General features: G+C 49.2%; 1 protein-coding gene across 2 annotated transcripts in view; it reads right to left on the bottom strand.

Annotated features, from left to right (window-relative positions):
- Positions 1 to 17088, bottom strand: part of PRKD2 (protein kinase D2) — a 30471-nt gene that overhangs the window by 1886 nt on the left and 11497 nt on the right. For both annotated transcript variants that reach the window (XM_067720972.1, XM_067720973.1), the window contains 11 exons: positions 16712 to 16789; positions 16483 to 16636; positions 13774 to 13891; positions 13395 to 13472; positions 11736 to 11994; positions 10212 to 10264; positions 9994 to 10066; positions 9412 to 9518; positions 8374 to 8535; positions 4233 to 4331; positions 413 to 680 (listed from right to left, as the gene is read on the bottom strand). In XM_067720972.1, the coding sequence (XP_067577073.1) occupies positions 413 to 680; positions 4233 to 4331; positions 8374 to 8535; positions 9412 to 9518; positions 9994 to 10066; positions 10212 to 10264; positions 11736 to 11994; positions 13395 to 13472; positions 13774 to 13891; positions 16483 to 16636; positions 16712 to 16789 (1449 nt within the window). The remainder of the gene's footprint in view (positions 1 to 412; positions 681 to 4232; positions 4332 to 8373; positions 8536 to 9411; positions 9519 to 9993; positions 10067 to 10211; positions 10265 to 11735; positions 11995 to 13394; positions 13473 to 13773; positions 13892 to 16482; positions 16637 to 16711; positions 16790 to 17088) is intronic.

Below are 17088 nucleotides of genomic sequence, written 5' to 3'. Positions count from 1 at the left end.
GGATCTGTTCCCTCTCTTGGCCACCCCAGCCCATTGGCTTTCTCAGGTCTAGTCCCTCTCCTGGTCCCACCCTAGACAAGCCAAGTCTTAGCCCCCAAGGCAGCAAGGGTCTGTCTTAGCGCTGCTAGGACACTTCCTTTCCAAATCACATGACCTGGTCTAGGCCTGAGTCTAGGGACCCTGGTTCCATACACCCTCTTGAGTCCCTGGCCCAACGTCCCAGGTCCTGGTGCCTCCCTGTTTAAAAGACGGCCCTCCCCATGCCCTTGCCCCATCACTAGGCTCCACCCTCATGATACCAGGCTGTTTTTTAGGGCCCAACCCTCCTGCGGCCCCGCCCATTCTTCCCACCATGCCCCCACCAGGGGGCCTCGGCCCTCGCCTCGGCCCAGGGGTCAGGTGAGTCCCACACCTCCCGCGGAGATGCAGCTCCAAGGGCAGGCTGGGTACATGAAGGCAGCGTTCTGAATCTGGTCTTTGATGTCCTCGTCCTCGTTGAAGGGAAACGTGCCACTGAGGCTGACGTACATGATCACGCCCACTGACCACATGTCCAGCGAGCGGTTGTAGCCCTGGTTGAGCAGCACCTCGGGCGCCAGGTAGGCCGGCGTGCCCACCACCGAGCGCCGGAACGACTTCTCGCCGATGATACGCGCGAAGCCGAAGTCACACAGCTTCACCTGCGGAGGCGAAGGGTAGAGGGTCTGAGGGTGTGTGGAGGTCGTGCTTCCCGCCCCTCCGCAAGTGTACCCCACCGCGGTATTCCAGACAAACTCGAACGCTGGTTCGAATCCAGCTTCCTCTGTTCACTAGCTGGGTGACCCTGGGCAAGTGACTTCCTCTCTCTGTGCCTCAGTTTCCTCATCTGTACGAGGAGGAGGAGGACGAGGGGGAGCGTACCAACGCCTGTATCAGATGGCGGCCGTGAGGATTCCCTGAGTTGATCCATCTAAAACTCACAGGACAATAAATGGCCGGCGTGCAGTGAGGGGTCCGTAAAGGCTCCCTGCCACTTGACCTCTGTCACATCGAGCAGGTCTCAACCTCCTCGTGCCTCTGCTTCCTCTTTTGCACAGTGGAGATGCTAACAGTTCCTACTTAAAGGGTAGGGTGTATGAACTGAAATATATGGAAGATGTTAGGAGCAGCGGCAGGCATAGAGCGAGCCTCGGCGACCTCAGCGGAGGGACCTAACTTCTCCCAGCACGGGTTTTGTCTTCTGGGTTGGGAATGTTAACAGCAGCTGCCGCTCAGGCTTCCCTGGGGATTAAATGGGACCGAACATGTAAATCGCTGACGATGGTATCCAGACGGTAACAGGTGAGAACTTACCTTGCCCTTGTTGGGGGCAGTCTAGGGTCATGGACAGGCTTTAGAGCCAGCAATATCTGGGTTCAAGGTCCTGTCTGCTGCTTACCAGTCCATGGGCAGCTGCTACCTCTATTCACATACTGTCCCTCCCCTACACAAAACCCTTCTCTGGCTGACTATTGCCCTGAGCCTCTGTTGCCTTCAAAAACAGCCACACCCCAACCCCTGACCCAAATCTCAATGTGACAACCAAACCACCCTTTCCTAAGATCCTTTGCCCTTCTGACAGACCTTATAATCTTTTCCTTTTCTAAGATCCACGCTTTTCTACCTATCTTACAATGGAATATTATATGGCCATAAAAAGAAGTGAAGTTCTGACACATGCTACAACCTAAATGAACCCTGAAAACATTAACTAAGCGAAAGAAGCCAGTCACAAAGACCACATATTATATTATTGTATATTCCATATATTTAATTCCATTTATATGCAATGCTCAGAACAGACAAATCCATGGAAAGCAGATCGGTGGTTGTGGGTTGGGGGGACGATGGGACTGGAGGATGTTGGCTAAGAGGTATGAGGTTTCTTTTGTGGTGGTGAAAATATTCCAAAATTGATCGTGGTGATGGTTGCACAACTCTGAATACATTAAAAGCCACTGAACTGTATACTTTAAATCGGTGAATTGTATAGTATATGCATTATATCTCAATAAAGCCGTTAAAAAAACAAAAGTACAGATCTTTCCACCACAGGGCCTTTGCACAGGCTGTTCCAGCTGCCTAGAACACTTGTCCCCCCAGAAAACTACTCCTTCTTCAGATAGGTTTTCTCTGACTCTCCACTGGGCTATACAGTTACGTGAGCTCATAGAACTGTGTCATGGAACTCATCACAGATATAATTACATTTCTGGGACAAATTGATCAACATTTGCTCTTCCCTCTATGATCTTTGCTGTCCAATATGGTGGCCACTGGCCACATGTGGCTGCTGAGCACATGAATGTGGCAAGTGCAACTGAGGAACTACTTTCTATTTAATTTTAATTAATTTATATTTAAAAAGGGATCCTAGGGACTTCCCTGGCAGTCCAGTGGTTAAGAATCCGCACTTCCACTGCAGGGGGCATGGGTCTGATCCCTGGCTGGGGAACTAGGATCCCACGTGCCGTGCGGTACGGTCAAAAATAAAAAATAAAATAAAAATAAAAAGGGATTCTAGATTTTGTTATTGGAAAACTTTTAAATACGCTTGGAACAACTTGGGTGTGTCAATCCACTTTCCCAACGGTTAATTTTATGAAATCTAAGTACAAAACCGAGTATTTCTGATAGAAATTTAATATCTGAATTGAGATGTGCTGTAAGTGTCAAATACACACCGGATTTGGAACACAGTATGAAAAGAAAGAATATTTCATTAGTAATGTTTATGCTGGGACTTCCCTGGTGGTCCAGTGGCTAAGACTCCATGCACCCAGTGCAGGGGGCATAGGTTCGATCCCTGGTCAGGGAACTAGATCCCACATGCTGCAGCTGAGAGTTCACATGCCGCAACTAAAGATACTGCATGTTGCAACTAAGATCCGGCGCAGCCAAACAAACTAATAAATAAATATACTTTTTTTAATTTAAAAAAACTCAATAATGTTTATGCTGATTGCATGTTGAAATTGTCATATTTAGATATACTAAATAATTATTAAAGTTAATTTCACCAGTTTCTTTTCACTGTTTAAAATGTGCCTACTAGAAAATGTAAAATTACACATATGGTTCACATTATATTTCTAGTAGATATTACTGCTCGAAGTTAGAGTTTCTCATTCACTGCACTATTGACATTAGGGAAAGATAATCCTTTGTTATGGGGCTGTCCTGTGCACTGTAGGGTGTTTAGATGCCCGTAGCAACTGCCCCCCCCAAACAGTTGTGACAACCAAAAATGTCTCCAACATTGTCAAATGTCCCCCGGGGGGCAAAATCACCCCCCCACTCCCGCTGTAAACCAGTGGGCATAGAGATGGGGATGTCTCTACTTACCACAGTTCCTAATGCCCCAGCATGGAGCCTGGCACAAAGCAGGCACACAGTAATTTTTAGTTGGTGACCAAAATGAACTTTTAAAATGAAACGAAATAATCACAAAACATAGATAATAAAGCAAAAACTTCACAGGGATGTGGAAGGGCTAAATGAGAACCTATAACTAAAGGCCCGTGAACACAGTAGGCACACAATCAACTGTAGCTGTTATAATCATCACTCTTGCTTAATCTGGTTCTGCCCCAAGGGGGTTCTCATCGACTAGTCAGAGGCTCATCAAAACTGTTTTCCTAAGAGACCCACAGAAGAAATTACCAGTGGCCCCCCTCTGATATCTGTTCTCTGCTTCTCCCCTTCCTAAAAATCCTGAATTTTTAATGAGCCACATGGTCACCCAGAATGAAAACTACATTTCCCAGTTCCCTTTGCAGCCAGCCATGACCACGTGATAAAGTTCCAGTCAATGGGATGTGAGAAGTGCCCCATGCAACTTCAAAGTATTGCCTTAGGGAAGGTAAGGGGTGTATCCATTTCTTCTACCCCGTTTCTTTCCTCTCTTCCTCCCACCCCCATTATCTTTTCACAATTGGGGGCGCGGCAGCAGCACATCATGGACCATGAAGACCAGGCAACACCATAGAGAGGCCAGCACACGACAGCAGGAGCTGTGGTCCCAACACCATGGAGCTGCTTTTTCACCCTCAAAATGCTTATGCTGGACCCTACACGAGTGAGAGACAAGCCTCTATCTCATTTAGGCCATTATCTTGGGTCTCTGTGTCTGATTAATTATCTTGATTAATACAATCCCCACCCACCACCAGTACTGGAAGGACTTCCCCAAATCAGGAGGAGACATGTCTGACCTGAGGAAATGGGTCGGCTGACGCCAGCAACACATTTTCCGGTTTCAAGTCACAGTGGACGATATTCTTGAAGTGAAGGTGTCTCAAAGCCACCAGGATCTGAGGGGAGGCAATGGAGCCAGTAAGAAAGTTAGAAAGGTCCCTGCCCCAAGATTCTGCCCTCAGCAGCCAGCCCTCCACACCCCATCCATGCCCCACTCTGTACCCCTAAAGATGCCCCCCAGCACTAGGGGAGGCACTGGAGCACCAACGAAGAATTTCAAAAACCCAGAACCATTTCCATCAGAGATAGGAGTTGGACATACAATTCTAGGAAGGCTGAACTGGAGCAGAGATTTGGGAAGCTCCTGAGACACCTTGGCATGTGGATCATGATGAAAAAGTGCTATGAATAAAGCAGTGGCTTTCAAGGAGGTACTATTGTGTGATTCCATTTTTTAAAAAATATTTTTCAGCCATTAAAAAAATGGAAACAATACAAACAATACCAACATGACATGTCATAAATTAAACGTAACACCTTTAAGAGGTGGGGGGATTGTAGAGCCAGCCTACTAAGGTAGCAAACCTGGCTCCACACTTACTAGCCTGTTGCCTAGGGCAAGTCTCTTAACCTCTCCGGGTCTCAGTTTTCTCACCTGTAAAATGGGGGTAATAGCAGTACCCATCCTCATGGGTTGCTGTGAGCTTTAAGTGAGTTGACGCATATAGAGTGCTTAGGGCAGTGTCTGGCACAGAGCAAGCGCTCCACGTGAGCTATTATTATTGTTGCTGTTTTTAGTTATTATTCTTGTGGTGGTCTGTTAGCAGACATATTCTTGTGAGTGTTTCAAATAAAACTTTTCCTGCTGTATCTATTAATTTAAGAGTATTCTATGATGGCAAGGTGAGCTGACTTAAAAAAAAACTAAAACAAAAAACTGTTACCATCTGTTACCACTAATCTACGGGAGCCATGATTTTCCTTGATTCTAGGTAACCCAAACAAAATACACAGGAAGTACAGAGTGATATAAGCATGAAGTTGTAATCTATATCTTAGAACTGAAGTATTTGTACTTTCTCATTGTTTTTGCTGGATGATTTTCGAGTACGGAAATGCTATTTGAAAGCTACTGCTGAGGTCCAAGCTCCTCATTCTACAGACAGGGAGACTGAGATCCAAAGACGTATATGGACATCCTCTTCTACAGATCTTCAGTTTTTTTATTTTTCCAACCCCTAGTAAATGTGGTGAACAGAAAGGGCAGATTGGAAGCTAGACAGACCCAGGTTCAAACCTTGGCCAGACAGCTACCTAGCGATGTGACCTTGTAGCTGTGTGACCCTGGGCAAGACCTAGGAACCTCCCTCCACCTCAGTTTCCTCATCTGTAAGATGTGGATTATAGTAATACCTACCTCAAAGGTGGTTGTGAAGCCTATAAGTTCATGAGGTATAGGGCTTAGCACAGGACTTGGGGTGGGGCAGGCAAGAGGCAAAAAGCAGAAATCTGCAAAGGGAAAGAGAAAGAGAGAGAAGAGCACAGGCAAAAAGAGAGGAAGAGATGAAAGACCAGAAAGAGAAACTGCCTCAGTTGCTGAAGGCAGGCAGTTTCCTCTCCCCACCTGAAGTCTGGATGAGCCTGCCTCAGTGGGTTTCTAACCCCACCCTGCAAGTCAGCCTGACAAAGGCACACAGCTTGGGAGAGCAAGGGTGCTGGGCCTGGAGAAAGGAAGCCAGCACAGGGGACTTTGCAACCAACAGAGAACATGTCCCAGAATCAGGTGTGGAACCAGCCACGTGGGAAGATCTTTCTAGGAAGGCTGTGAAACCCAGAAAATGAAAGTAAACCATGAACAAAATAAAGAGGAAAAGAAATACTGGGATTAGAGATGGGTACAACACAAGCAGCAAAGATCCAGGGTCCTTCATATACAAAGAGCTCTTACAATTCAATAAGAATAATCCAATTGAAAAATGGGCAAAGAGTGCATAAAGCACAGGCCAATAAACATGTGAAAATATGCTCAACTTCACCCATAATTTTTAAACCAGCAAATGAAGCCACATGTAGTATTATTTTTCCACCTTTAAAACTGGTGATTGGGCTTCCCTGGTGGCACAGTGGTTATGAGTCTGCCTGCCAATGCAGGGGACATGGGTTCGAGCCCTGATCCAGGAAGATCCCACATGCCACAGAGCAACTAAGCCAGTGCACCACAACTACTGGGCCTGCACTCTAGAGCCCACGAGCCACAACTACTGAGCTCACGTGCCACAACAACTGACGCCTGCATACCTAGAGCCCGTGCTCAGCAACAAGAGAAGCTACTGCAATGATAAGCCCACGTACCACCAGGAAGAGTAGCCCCCACTCGCCACAACTAGAGAAAGCCCACCCGCGGCAATGAAGACCCAATGCAGCCAAAAATAAATAAATAACATTAAAAAAAAAAAAAGACTGGTGATTATATTGGGAATTCCCTGGCTGTCCAGTGGTTAGGACTAGGTGTTTTTACTGCTGTGGCCTGGGTTCAATTCCTGGTTGGGGAACTAAGATCGTGCAAGCCATGCAGCATGGCAAACAAACAAACAAAAAGCCTGGTGATTATATTATCCAGAGTTAGTCAGGAGTGAGAAAATAGACACCCTCAAACTTTGTTGGTGAGAACAAAGATTGAAGGAGGTTTTAGAGGACTTCCCTGGTGGCATAGTTGTTAAGAATCTGCCTGCCAATGCCGGGGACGTGGGTTCGATCCCTGGTGCAGGAAGATCCTACATGCCACGGTGCAACTAAGCCCATTCGCCACAACTACTGAAGCCCGTGCGCCTAGAGCCAGAGCTCCGCAGCAAGAGAAGCCACCGCAATGAGAAGCCTGCGGGCAGCAATGAAGACCCAACGCAGCCAAAAATAAATAAATTTATTAAAAAAAAAAAAAAAAAGAAAGAGGTTTTAGAGAATAACCGGGCAACATCTTTTTTAAAAATTTAAAGCACATTTCCCTGGGTTCAGGAGTCTACTCTTCGAAATGTATTCTATTGAAATTCTGCCACCAGAACCTGTCGACGTTTGTAGACAAATGTTCACAGGATGTTGTTTGCAGTAGTGGAATAGTGAGACCAACTACATGCTCAGCAACTGGGGAATTTGGTGACACCCGCCATGGGGCGCAATTAAGAAAAAGAGACAGTCCTGCTAACTACACACTGAACTAGAACAGTCTTCCAGAAGCACTGTTAAAGTGGAAGTAAGAAGCAGAACAACGTAGCGTTATATACGTGAAATCAATTAAAATGCATGCACTTGTGCACGTGCACACACACACAAATAGCACAAATTAGTTTGACTTTACTCAGTAAAAGCACAGCTCCCAGGTTTAAATCCCACCAGCTGTGTGACCCTGGGCAAGTTACTTATAAGGTCCCTGAGCCTCAGTAAAATGGGAGTAATAATAACCACTACCACATAGGTTGCTATGAAGATTAAATGAACTAAAACAGTGCCTGGCATAGAGTAAGTGCTCAATAAAGTTTAGTGACCACATTATTTATCATCCTCATTATCAGCATCCCCCGTCCCAGCCCCGCCCACTCTGGGGGATCACTGTCCAGGGCTGGGGCTATTTTGGTCACCGCTGTGTCCTCACCCTGCCCAGTATGGCCAGGCACAGTGGTTCAGGCAGTGTTTGTTGAACCATTTAATAAATGAATGAATGAATGATCTCCTCAGAGAAAGGCCTCTCTCCCCTTCCTTGTTTCTTCATGAATAAAGTCAGGCCCAGTGAACCTGACTCATTATATAAAGTAATAAAAAATATAAAATGATAATCATTTATTATTTTTCTATAATAAGTTGTTATTACTACTCTATTATTTTCTACTTATTATCCTATTATGTTTCTATTGTTATTACTCTATTATTATTCTATTAACTGTTCTATTATAATCTATTATAATTTAAAAAGTATCACTCTATTACTTTTTCTATGATTGTTATTATTACTCTATTATTACGTTTTCTATTACTCGCTATTATGACTCCCACCCAAGGTCTGCCTGCCCTTCGGGGGCACACGGCACATGCGCGTCTTGCAGGGCAGGTGGGGAGCCTGGGCGGGGAGGCTGGCGTTGGGCGGGGCAGTGGGCGGGACAGGCGCACCTGGGTGATGAGGAACTTGGTGAGGCGCTCAGGCAGCCGGCCCTTCTCGCTGGAGAGGATCATCTCCAGCATGTCCCCGTGCAGCTTCTCCATCACCACAAATACCTTCTCCGGGGTCTCGAACATACACTCCAGGTTGACAATCCCCGGGTGCCGCAGACTCTGGGGTGGGTGGGGTGGGAGGGGGGGCGGGGGTCAGAACCCAGGTCACCCGCAAACTTGAGACCCTAGAGGGCAAGCCATAGGAGCAGGCAGACGACAAACAAGACAGATATCCCCGGAGGGTCGGCTGTTCCTTCCCTGGGGGTGCCATTGGGGGAGGGGAAAGGGCTTCCACAGCCCCAGACAGAACCACCCCTCCAGCGCCACCAAGTGTTCGGAAGGATCTTTACATCATGAAATTCTGGTGAAGGTCCAGGGTTGTGGGAAGAAGAGAAGGGGAGCGTGGAGAAATGGGAAGGAGCTTTGTACATCTGTATCTTTTAAATCCCTGCCCTCCTTCCCTTCCCCAGCCCTTGCCTAGCTGAACCCCATCTCTCCCACCCAGGTCCCCACCCAGCCTCCTCCCTGGGGTACAGGTTCCAGCCCCACACCTTTTCCCCCTACCCTCCAATAGCAGCCTGAGGGATCTTTCGAAAGTTCACATCTGACCCTGTCCCTTCCTTGCTCAAAATCCTTCCATGGCTCCCCAGCACCCTCAGGAGAAAGCCCATAGGGTGTGACCCCCAGCCTCCCCCCTAGCCTCACCACCCACCACCTTTCTTCACATAAACCATCTAGTAACCTTGAACTCCTTCTAGTTCCTAGAAGACTTCGTGTTCCCTCTCACCTCTGGACCTTTGCACGGGTTGGTCCCTCTGCTCAGAATACCTTCTCTACCCCTTCAGTCTCAACATGCATGGTGCCTCCGCTAGGAAGCCTTCCCTGACTATCCCCAGACTGGAGGAAGTGGCAAGGGGGCAAAGGAGGAAGTGGGAAGGGAAGGCCCTTCCTGGGTGGGGAGGGGGGCAGAGTTGGACCACAGATCTCAGGGGTCACCTGCAGAATGGCTACTTCGTTCCGGAGTTGGCTCTCCTGCTTGGTGGGGAAACGCAGTTTGTCGATGACCTTTACTGCCACGTCCCGGCCTGTCTTCCGGTGCTTTCCTGGGCAGGGGGTAGGGGAGATGGGGGATGAGGGGAGCAGGACCTTCCAGTCCTGGCAAGAGGAAGGCCCCACCAGAGGGACACAGCCGGAATTGGGCAGAGGTGGATGAAAGGCCATCATGGGGGCTCTGAGGGGTCCCCAGGAGAGATGCGAGGGGTGGGGGGCCCTGGGAATAAAGGTGGAAAGTAAAGACAGAGCTCCGAGGAGGGGAATCTATAACATGGGAAACTAGATATATAACCAATCAGAATCTAGCATCTAGCTCTGTGGCCAATCAGCATAGAATTTACCTTCCCTATTAATAACGGGAGAAAAGTCATTGGCCTTTCCCAGTGAGAAAAGGCGAGCCTGCAACCATCTGCCCCCAGGATCTAGCTTTCTAATCAGCTAGAAAAAGTGGTGAGCATGCAGGCAATCACAGGGAAGGTCTGGGCTCAAGACCCCTTTCTGGGTCAGCTCTTGAAGCATCCTTACCGCCATAGACCACTCCAAACTGGCCCGAGCCCAGCACCTCATCCGGGAAGATCTGGTAGACAGTGGCAATGTCCTGCAGGGTGGGGACAGGGAGGGTCAGGGGTGCAAATGGAGATGGGGAGGTCAAGGAGACTAGGAGGGTGGGAGAGCTTGGAGGCTGTTTGGGAGCGGGAGGGGGAACACATCCTCGGGGCTGTGGGATGCGGGCAGGGTCTCACCACATTCTCTTGGATCTGGCTGTTAGACACAGAGATGCTCAGAGAAGCTTGTCCTGGGGAGAGGGGGAGGCGGAGGTGAGGGGACTCCAGGCTCAAGGTCACGTTCACCCATAACTCCACCCTCTGGAGCCAGTAGTCAGGCTACTGACTGACTTGTCCACTAAGAACCTCAGTTTCCTCCTCTGGAAGAATGGAAACCATAAAAAGACCTCTCTCCTAGGGCCAGTGAGAGGAGGAAATGAGACAGGAGCTCAAAAAGTGAGGCCATGAATGAGTTCACAGAGCATTTCACTCTGTGATCTCAGCACCAAGTGATGATCCCATTTTACAGAGGAGGAAACTAAGGCTCAGCGGGAAACTCCAAACTGACTCCAGCCTCTTCCCCTGCATTTGCCCCACTACTAATCCAACCAAGCTCAGACATTTCCAAAGTCTTGATCCTTCTGCCATTTGAACATCTGTCCCCTCCCTGAGGAACATCCGGCCCTCGCCCCTCAGCCTCCTCCCTGGTCTCCCTGCCCCGTTCCGCCCTCTCCTATTTGCCCTCCATAAGGAAGCCAGAGGGATCTTGCTGAAGCACAAACCTGACTCCATCCTTCCCCTGCTCAAAACCGTGCCATGGCCGCCCAGTGCCCTGAGGAGGAAGGCCGAGGCCCTTAAACAAGCAGAGTTTGTGTGTATTCCCAACATGCTGGCCTCCTTGCTGAGCCTCCGATACAGCAAGTTCTCTCCTACCTCTGGGCCTTTGCATTTGCAGTTTCCTCTGCCAGGAATGCTCTTTCCCTCATTGTGGACTTAGTTAAATCCTCCTCATCTCTCAGTCTCAGCTCAAATGTTACTCCTGGGGCCATGTCAGATTCCTTTAGCACATGTTCTACGTCCCACTTGTCTTTCATCCAGGATGACCTGATGAATGTCTGTTACTCACCCTCGACTATGAGCTCCATAAGGCGGGAACCTGGGACTCCCTGATCATCCTTTGCCTCTGCGTGAAAGGATTTCCCACTTCCTTTCCCTTCATTTCACCCCTCTTCAATTTCCAGGTCTTAGCTCAGATGTTGCCTCCTTCAGGAAGCCCTCCGGGACACCCAGGCTGGGTTAGTCACCCCCTCTGAGCTCCCACAGCCCTTTGGCTCCCCTATCCCAGCCCTGCCCACTCTGAGTCATCACTGTCTGGGAACAGGTCTGTCTTCCCTACTGGACCAGGAAGGCAGGTCCTGAGCTGTCTTGGTCATAGCGGTGGCCCCAGCATTACCCGGCACAGGTCAGGCACAAAGGAGCACGAATCAAAAAGTCTGAACTCACAGTTTGGCGGAGTTGGCACCCCTGGGAAAAGACTCAGAAAGGGAAAGTAACATGCCCAAGACTGTACGTTAGGTCTAGGGCTTAATGATTTAGACCCAGGCCTGCTGAGTCCAGAAGCCACATTCTCCACTCTGACATTCCCTGGCTCTTCCCTTCTCCAGGATCCCACCCAAGCCCTCCAAGACCCATCCTCCCAGGGACCCAGGGTGGGGGACTTACTGTGGGGCGCATGGCCTGGGGCACTGGGTGCATCCTGGAGGATGACAGGCATCAGGGCCTGGCGGATGGCTGTTTCCCAGCCCCGGGCAGTCTCGGCCCCCTGCCCGCTGGGCCCCCCTGGGGCCCCGCCAGGGGTTTCGCCCACAAAGTAGGTGGTGTTGGCAGTGACAATCTCGAAGCAGTGTGGGTTGGTGCCTGGTGGCACAAGGCTGAAGTTCTGGGCAGGCTCCACAGCGAGGATTTCAGACAGTGGAATTTCCTGGCAGGACACAGAGCCAGCACCCGTGAGGGCTCCAGGCTGACCCTGGGGCTCTCCACTTACTCAGATGAGGACACAGAACCCAGTGTCATTGCAGAAGGGGCTGGTTTGCATGGAGGGGTCAGGAAAGGCCTCCTGGTGGAAGTTACATTGAAGCAGAGATCGGAAAGGTAAGAAGAGGCCAGCTGGTGGAGGAGTGGGTGGAGCATGTGCAAAGGCCCTGAGGTAGAAAAGGCTTGTGTTCAAGGAACATGTCGTATCCCCATTACATGGATAGTGCCTGGCACACAGTAGGCATGCCATGTTTGATGAACTAATAAAGGATAAAAATAAAATAAATTAATTAATGAAATCAGGCTAGGCCCAGGCCTCATGGGCCTCATGGGCCACAGGGAGGAGCCTGAGCTTTGTCTCCAGGGCCTTGGGGAGCCACAGAAGGGTTTAGTGCAAGGTGGGGAGTAGTTCTCTCTGGCTGTGTGTGGAGGGTGGATGGGAGAGGATGGGACTGACATAGGAGACCAGGAAGGAGGCAGAGGGGACCCTGGGAGGAGAGAGGGTGCGGTGTCTATGGGGAGGAAAAAGAGTGTGCTTTGAAAAGTGTTGAAAGACAAAGGAAGGGAGGAAGAAAAGAAGGAAAGAGTGAGAAAGAGAGACAGACTTATGTAGCCAGTAAAACCAGGAGACAGAGACGTTGTGGTGGGGATGGTATTTTAGATAAAGTGGCTTGAGGAAGACGGGAAGGATAAGAAGGAAGCAGCCATTGGAAGGGTAAGGAAGATGCTCCAGGGCAGGTAAACAGCGAGGTGTCTGGGTTTTATTCCAAGGGCAGTGGGAGCCATTGGAAGCTTGTGATGGTTTTAATGGACTCCTCTGGCTGCTGCGTGGGAAAAGACTGAGGACAAGGGCAGAAGGACCGTGGAGGAGACTGGCGGGAATGCAGCGCTGGCATGGGAGGCGGTGATGAATGAATACAAAGAAAGAATTCAAAAAATTAATTATAAGGTTATAATGATAACACACTTATAGTTACTGGGAGTTTAACGGAGCTTAACATACGCCTGGCCCTAAACTAATTGCTCCACGTAGATTATCTCTTTGAATTCTGGCATTAGCCCTGAGGCGAGGACTATTCTTTGAGGCCTTTTACAGGTGAGACACGTGGGGTGCAGAGAGGTGAGGTAACTTGCTTGGATCCCCCAGCTGGAAAGTGATGGAGCTGAGATCAAACACGGGGAAGGGCATCCAGGTGGGCGACACTTGCTGATGGGATGGAAGCGGGCAAGCAGGGGTGGGCAGAGAGTGTGATTCGCAGGTGTTTGCCTGAAGCAACTGGGAGAGGAGGGGAGAAGATAGTGGACAAAGAGGAGAGGTCTGGGGGATCTGGGAGCCAGAAGGCCCACCTTGTAGTATCTGTTGGTTGTGTTGTTCTGGAAGAGCGTGATGCACTTGCAATCCAGGCGCCAATAGTGCCGCTTCCTCTGTTGGGAGAGGTGCTTGAGAGACTGAGGTTGTCTGCCCCACATGCTGCTAGGGCTCTGACTCTAATCCCAGCCAACCCCCGCCCCTAATTCTAGCCCCGCCCCGCCCCTGACCTTGCCTTAGTCCCGCCCCTCCCCTAAATCCTGTCCCTCCCCCTTCATCCCTATAGCCACCCCTCTAATTCTACCTCAGCCTTCAGCATGACCCCGCCCACTCCATACCCCAACCGGCTCCGCCCCCTCAAACCCCCGCTCTCCCCAACTCTAGCCCCACCCACCTGACCGCGCCCCACCCACTCACCAGCGTGTCCTTGTTGCTGTAATGAACCACCCAACCCTCACGTAGCGTCGTGCTGGATTTCCGTGTTGTGTGTCGCACTGACTGCACCACCCTCATTAGGGGGATGTACCCCAGGGAGCTGAGGGTTGGGGAGAGGAAGGGGTGAGAGGTTACAAGCAGAAAATAGCAGTAGTGCCTGGGGCCGCGGCGGGTGGTGGTAGAGGCCTGTTCGGGGCCGGGGGTGGGGGGGTGGGGGGGTGCATCTCTGGGCAGCCAGGGGTTTTTTTGGCCACACTTTTTTCCTTTGTGGTTTCCAGATTTCCCATAATGAGGAAGGGGACTCTTGAGAGGCCCACATTAAGAGGCTGCGTTCCAAAGCCAGGCTGCCTGGCAAATTACCTAACCACTTCGTGCCTCAGTTTCTCCACCCAAAGGGGTTGCTGTGAGAAGTGAAGCCTTTCTTAGGAGTTTAGCATAGTACTTGGCACACAGTGGGCCTCCAATAAGTGCTAATTAGTACTGAGCCCATTGATTGTGGAGCCAGCTGTGTGACATTGGGCAAGGGACTCAACCCCTCTGTGCCTCATTTCTCTCATCTGTGCACGTGCTATTATGACAGTGAGGAAATGAAGGCTGAGAGAAATTAAGTGACTTGCCCAACTTCAGAACCAACATCCTCTTGATCCCTGCGCTAGACCTGGACTTGAGAGGCCTTGGCCACTTCTCTTTGCCTCTCTGAGACTCGGTTTCCTCATCTGTGAAACAGGCTGCCTCTCCCAACAGCCCTCCCCTCCCAAGTCCTTCAAGGTCCAACTCTGATAGCCTATGATTCTGTTACTAAACACTCCCAGGAAAGACCTGGGAGAAAGGGATTCTGAGGTTCCAGGTGGCTAGGGCCGGGTGGCACGAGTAAGAAACTCTCAGTGATCACTGTGACCTGAATACCCGTCCCCCCTCTGGCCTCACTTCCCCTCCTCTTCCCATCACTCTCCCTGCTTCAGCCATCCCAGGTTCCTTGATACTCCTGCAACATTGTTGATTCTACCTCAGGGCCTTTGCACTTGCTATTCCCTCTGCTTGGTAGCCTCTTCCCCCAGATATCTTCCACACCACTCCTTCCCTCCCCTCCCTCAGATCTCTTTAAAGCTACAACATTTCCTCACAGAGGGCTCCTTTAACGACCCTAAGCAAGATAGCATGTCCCCATTTTCTATCCCCTCTCATTTCCTTTTTAATTTTATTTTTGATAGCAGTTACCAGTATCTTATAATAACCTATAACGGAAAAGAATCTGAAAAAGAATACATATATTATTCTCTCTCCCTCTCTCTCTCTCTCTCTCTCTCTATATATATATATATATACTGAATCACTTTGCTGTACACTTGAAACTAACACAACACTGTAAATCAACCATACTTCAATTAAAAATTTTTTTTTCTAAAACATATGAAAAAAAGTGAAAAGGTTCAAAGGATGAGATTAAAAATAGAGAAATGGAAATGCAAATATTTTCTTCTCATACCTCCAAATGGATCATCTCTCACCCTTCCCACTTTAGAGATTCAAGATTCAAATACTAGGGAGAACTCCTTTTCCATTTTCTGAGCACTTATAACCTGGCAAGCACTTTCCCTGCATGATCAAATAGAATTTGCACAATCTGTAAGGCACGTCCCCAGTCCCCAGGAGGAAACTGAGGCAGGCAGAGAAAGGACCAGCAGTTTAAGTGATGGAGCTGGGATCCATCTCTCAGCCTCCAGTGCCCTGTGCTTTTAGCCCTGCTGCTTTCCTGCCACCTCGATAAACAGTCATCCATGGAGGAAGCCAGGCCTTGTCCTAGGCACTTGGGAGGCGGATAAATATCCTTGCCCTCGAGCACTTGAACTCACATTCTAGTGAAGCTGAAGATTAATTCCATTTCTAATTTAAAATGTGTAATTAAGTAAAAGTTATTATTTTTCAGAGCTTCCATGCCAGAAGAAAGCCACTGCCTGTCAGTTCGTTGGGGATATTTTCCTTTCCCCATTTTACAGATGGGAAGACTGAGGCACCAAAAGGAGAAGGGACTTGTTTAAGGCCATACAAATCAATCCAAGGCCAAAACGGTTGAAAGAAAATGGATATTCTCCCTTCCTTTTTAAGATTTAGGGCTCTGGGATAAGAGTTAAACTAACACTTACTGTATACCAGGTACTGTTTCACATACTTGATTCACATTAATTCATTTCATTCTCGCAACAACCCTATACGGTAGGTACTACTTTATCCCCATTTTACTGATGAGAAAACTGAGGCCCAGAGAGGTTAATCTCTTGCCTAAGGCCATACAGCAGTCTGGTTCCAGAGTCCATATTCTCACTCACTCTTTGTACTGTCACTTTGCCATATGGACTGTTTCTAGAAGGACCCACCAGAACCTAATCCCAGTGGCATCCTCTGGGCAGAGGGGCTGGGCAGCTGAGAGGCAGGGAAGTGGGAGGGGTTGACTATATATGTTTTGAGTGACTGTATTACCAGTTCCAATAAAAGAAAAACAATTTAAGTTAAAATAGGCTTCCATTAAAACTTGTTAAAAATGTAAATCAGGAAGAAAGGTTAGGTTAAAAAAATAAAGTTCGGATGCTTGAAAAAGTTCGCCTCAGGAACCTGAGAAATTTGTAAGAATGGGGTGATGTCAACCCATTGTAGGGACGGAGAACGGCCTTTGCTGGAGAGGGCCCTGGGTACCTCTGGGCCTTGCCTCCCTCGCCTTCCTCCTCCTCGCTGGCATGGAGAGCATTTTCTGAGTGGGAGCCCGGGACGAAACCCGAGTCATCTGACTCATCCATGAGGGAGCTCTTGTCAGCCTCGCTGAAATCAGTGGCCTCCTCCATCGGCACATCTGGGAGGACAGGGGCATCAGAGGGGCCTCCACACAGTCCTGCTGCCCTTTCCCACTCAGCCCCCAGCCTCTTACCTCCATTGATGAGTGCCTCCCCCAAACAGTCATTAGGGACTCGGGTGGCGCAGCGTTTGTGACAGTTGAACTTGCAATCTGGTAGGAGGACAGGGAACATGGAGTGGGGTGGGAGGGGGAAGAGAGGTCACCTCTAAGGGTTGACCCTTGACCCCTAGCCCCCAGTCTCAAAAGAGTTCGCTATTGCTTTTTGGGGCAGGAAAGCTAAATGACCCTTCCCTGGTCATCCCTCCTTTAAGCCACAGTCCCCAGTTATAGAGAGGCTTGATTAAATAGAGGAGGGCCAGATGAAGTGTCCGTGGCTTGACAGCCCTAGCACTCTAAGGGTCTAAAGTTCTAACAGTGTAGCTATCCGTCACCCTAGATTTCTACAATTA

The sequence above is a fragment of the Pseudorca crassidens genome, chromosome 20 (genome assembly GCF_039906515.1).
Source record: "Pseudorca crassidens isolate mPseCra1 chromosome 20, mPseCra1.hap1, whole genome shotgun sequence".
NCBI lineage: Eukaryota > Metazoa > Chordata > Mammalia > Artiodactyla > Delphinidae > Pseudorca > Pseudorca crassidens.
This window is presented reverse-complemented; position numbering and strand designations above follow the sequence as displayed.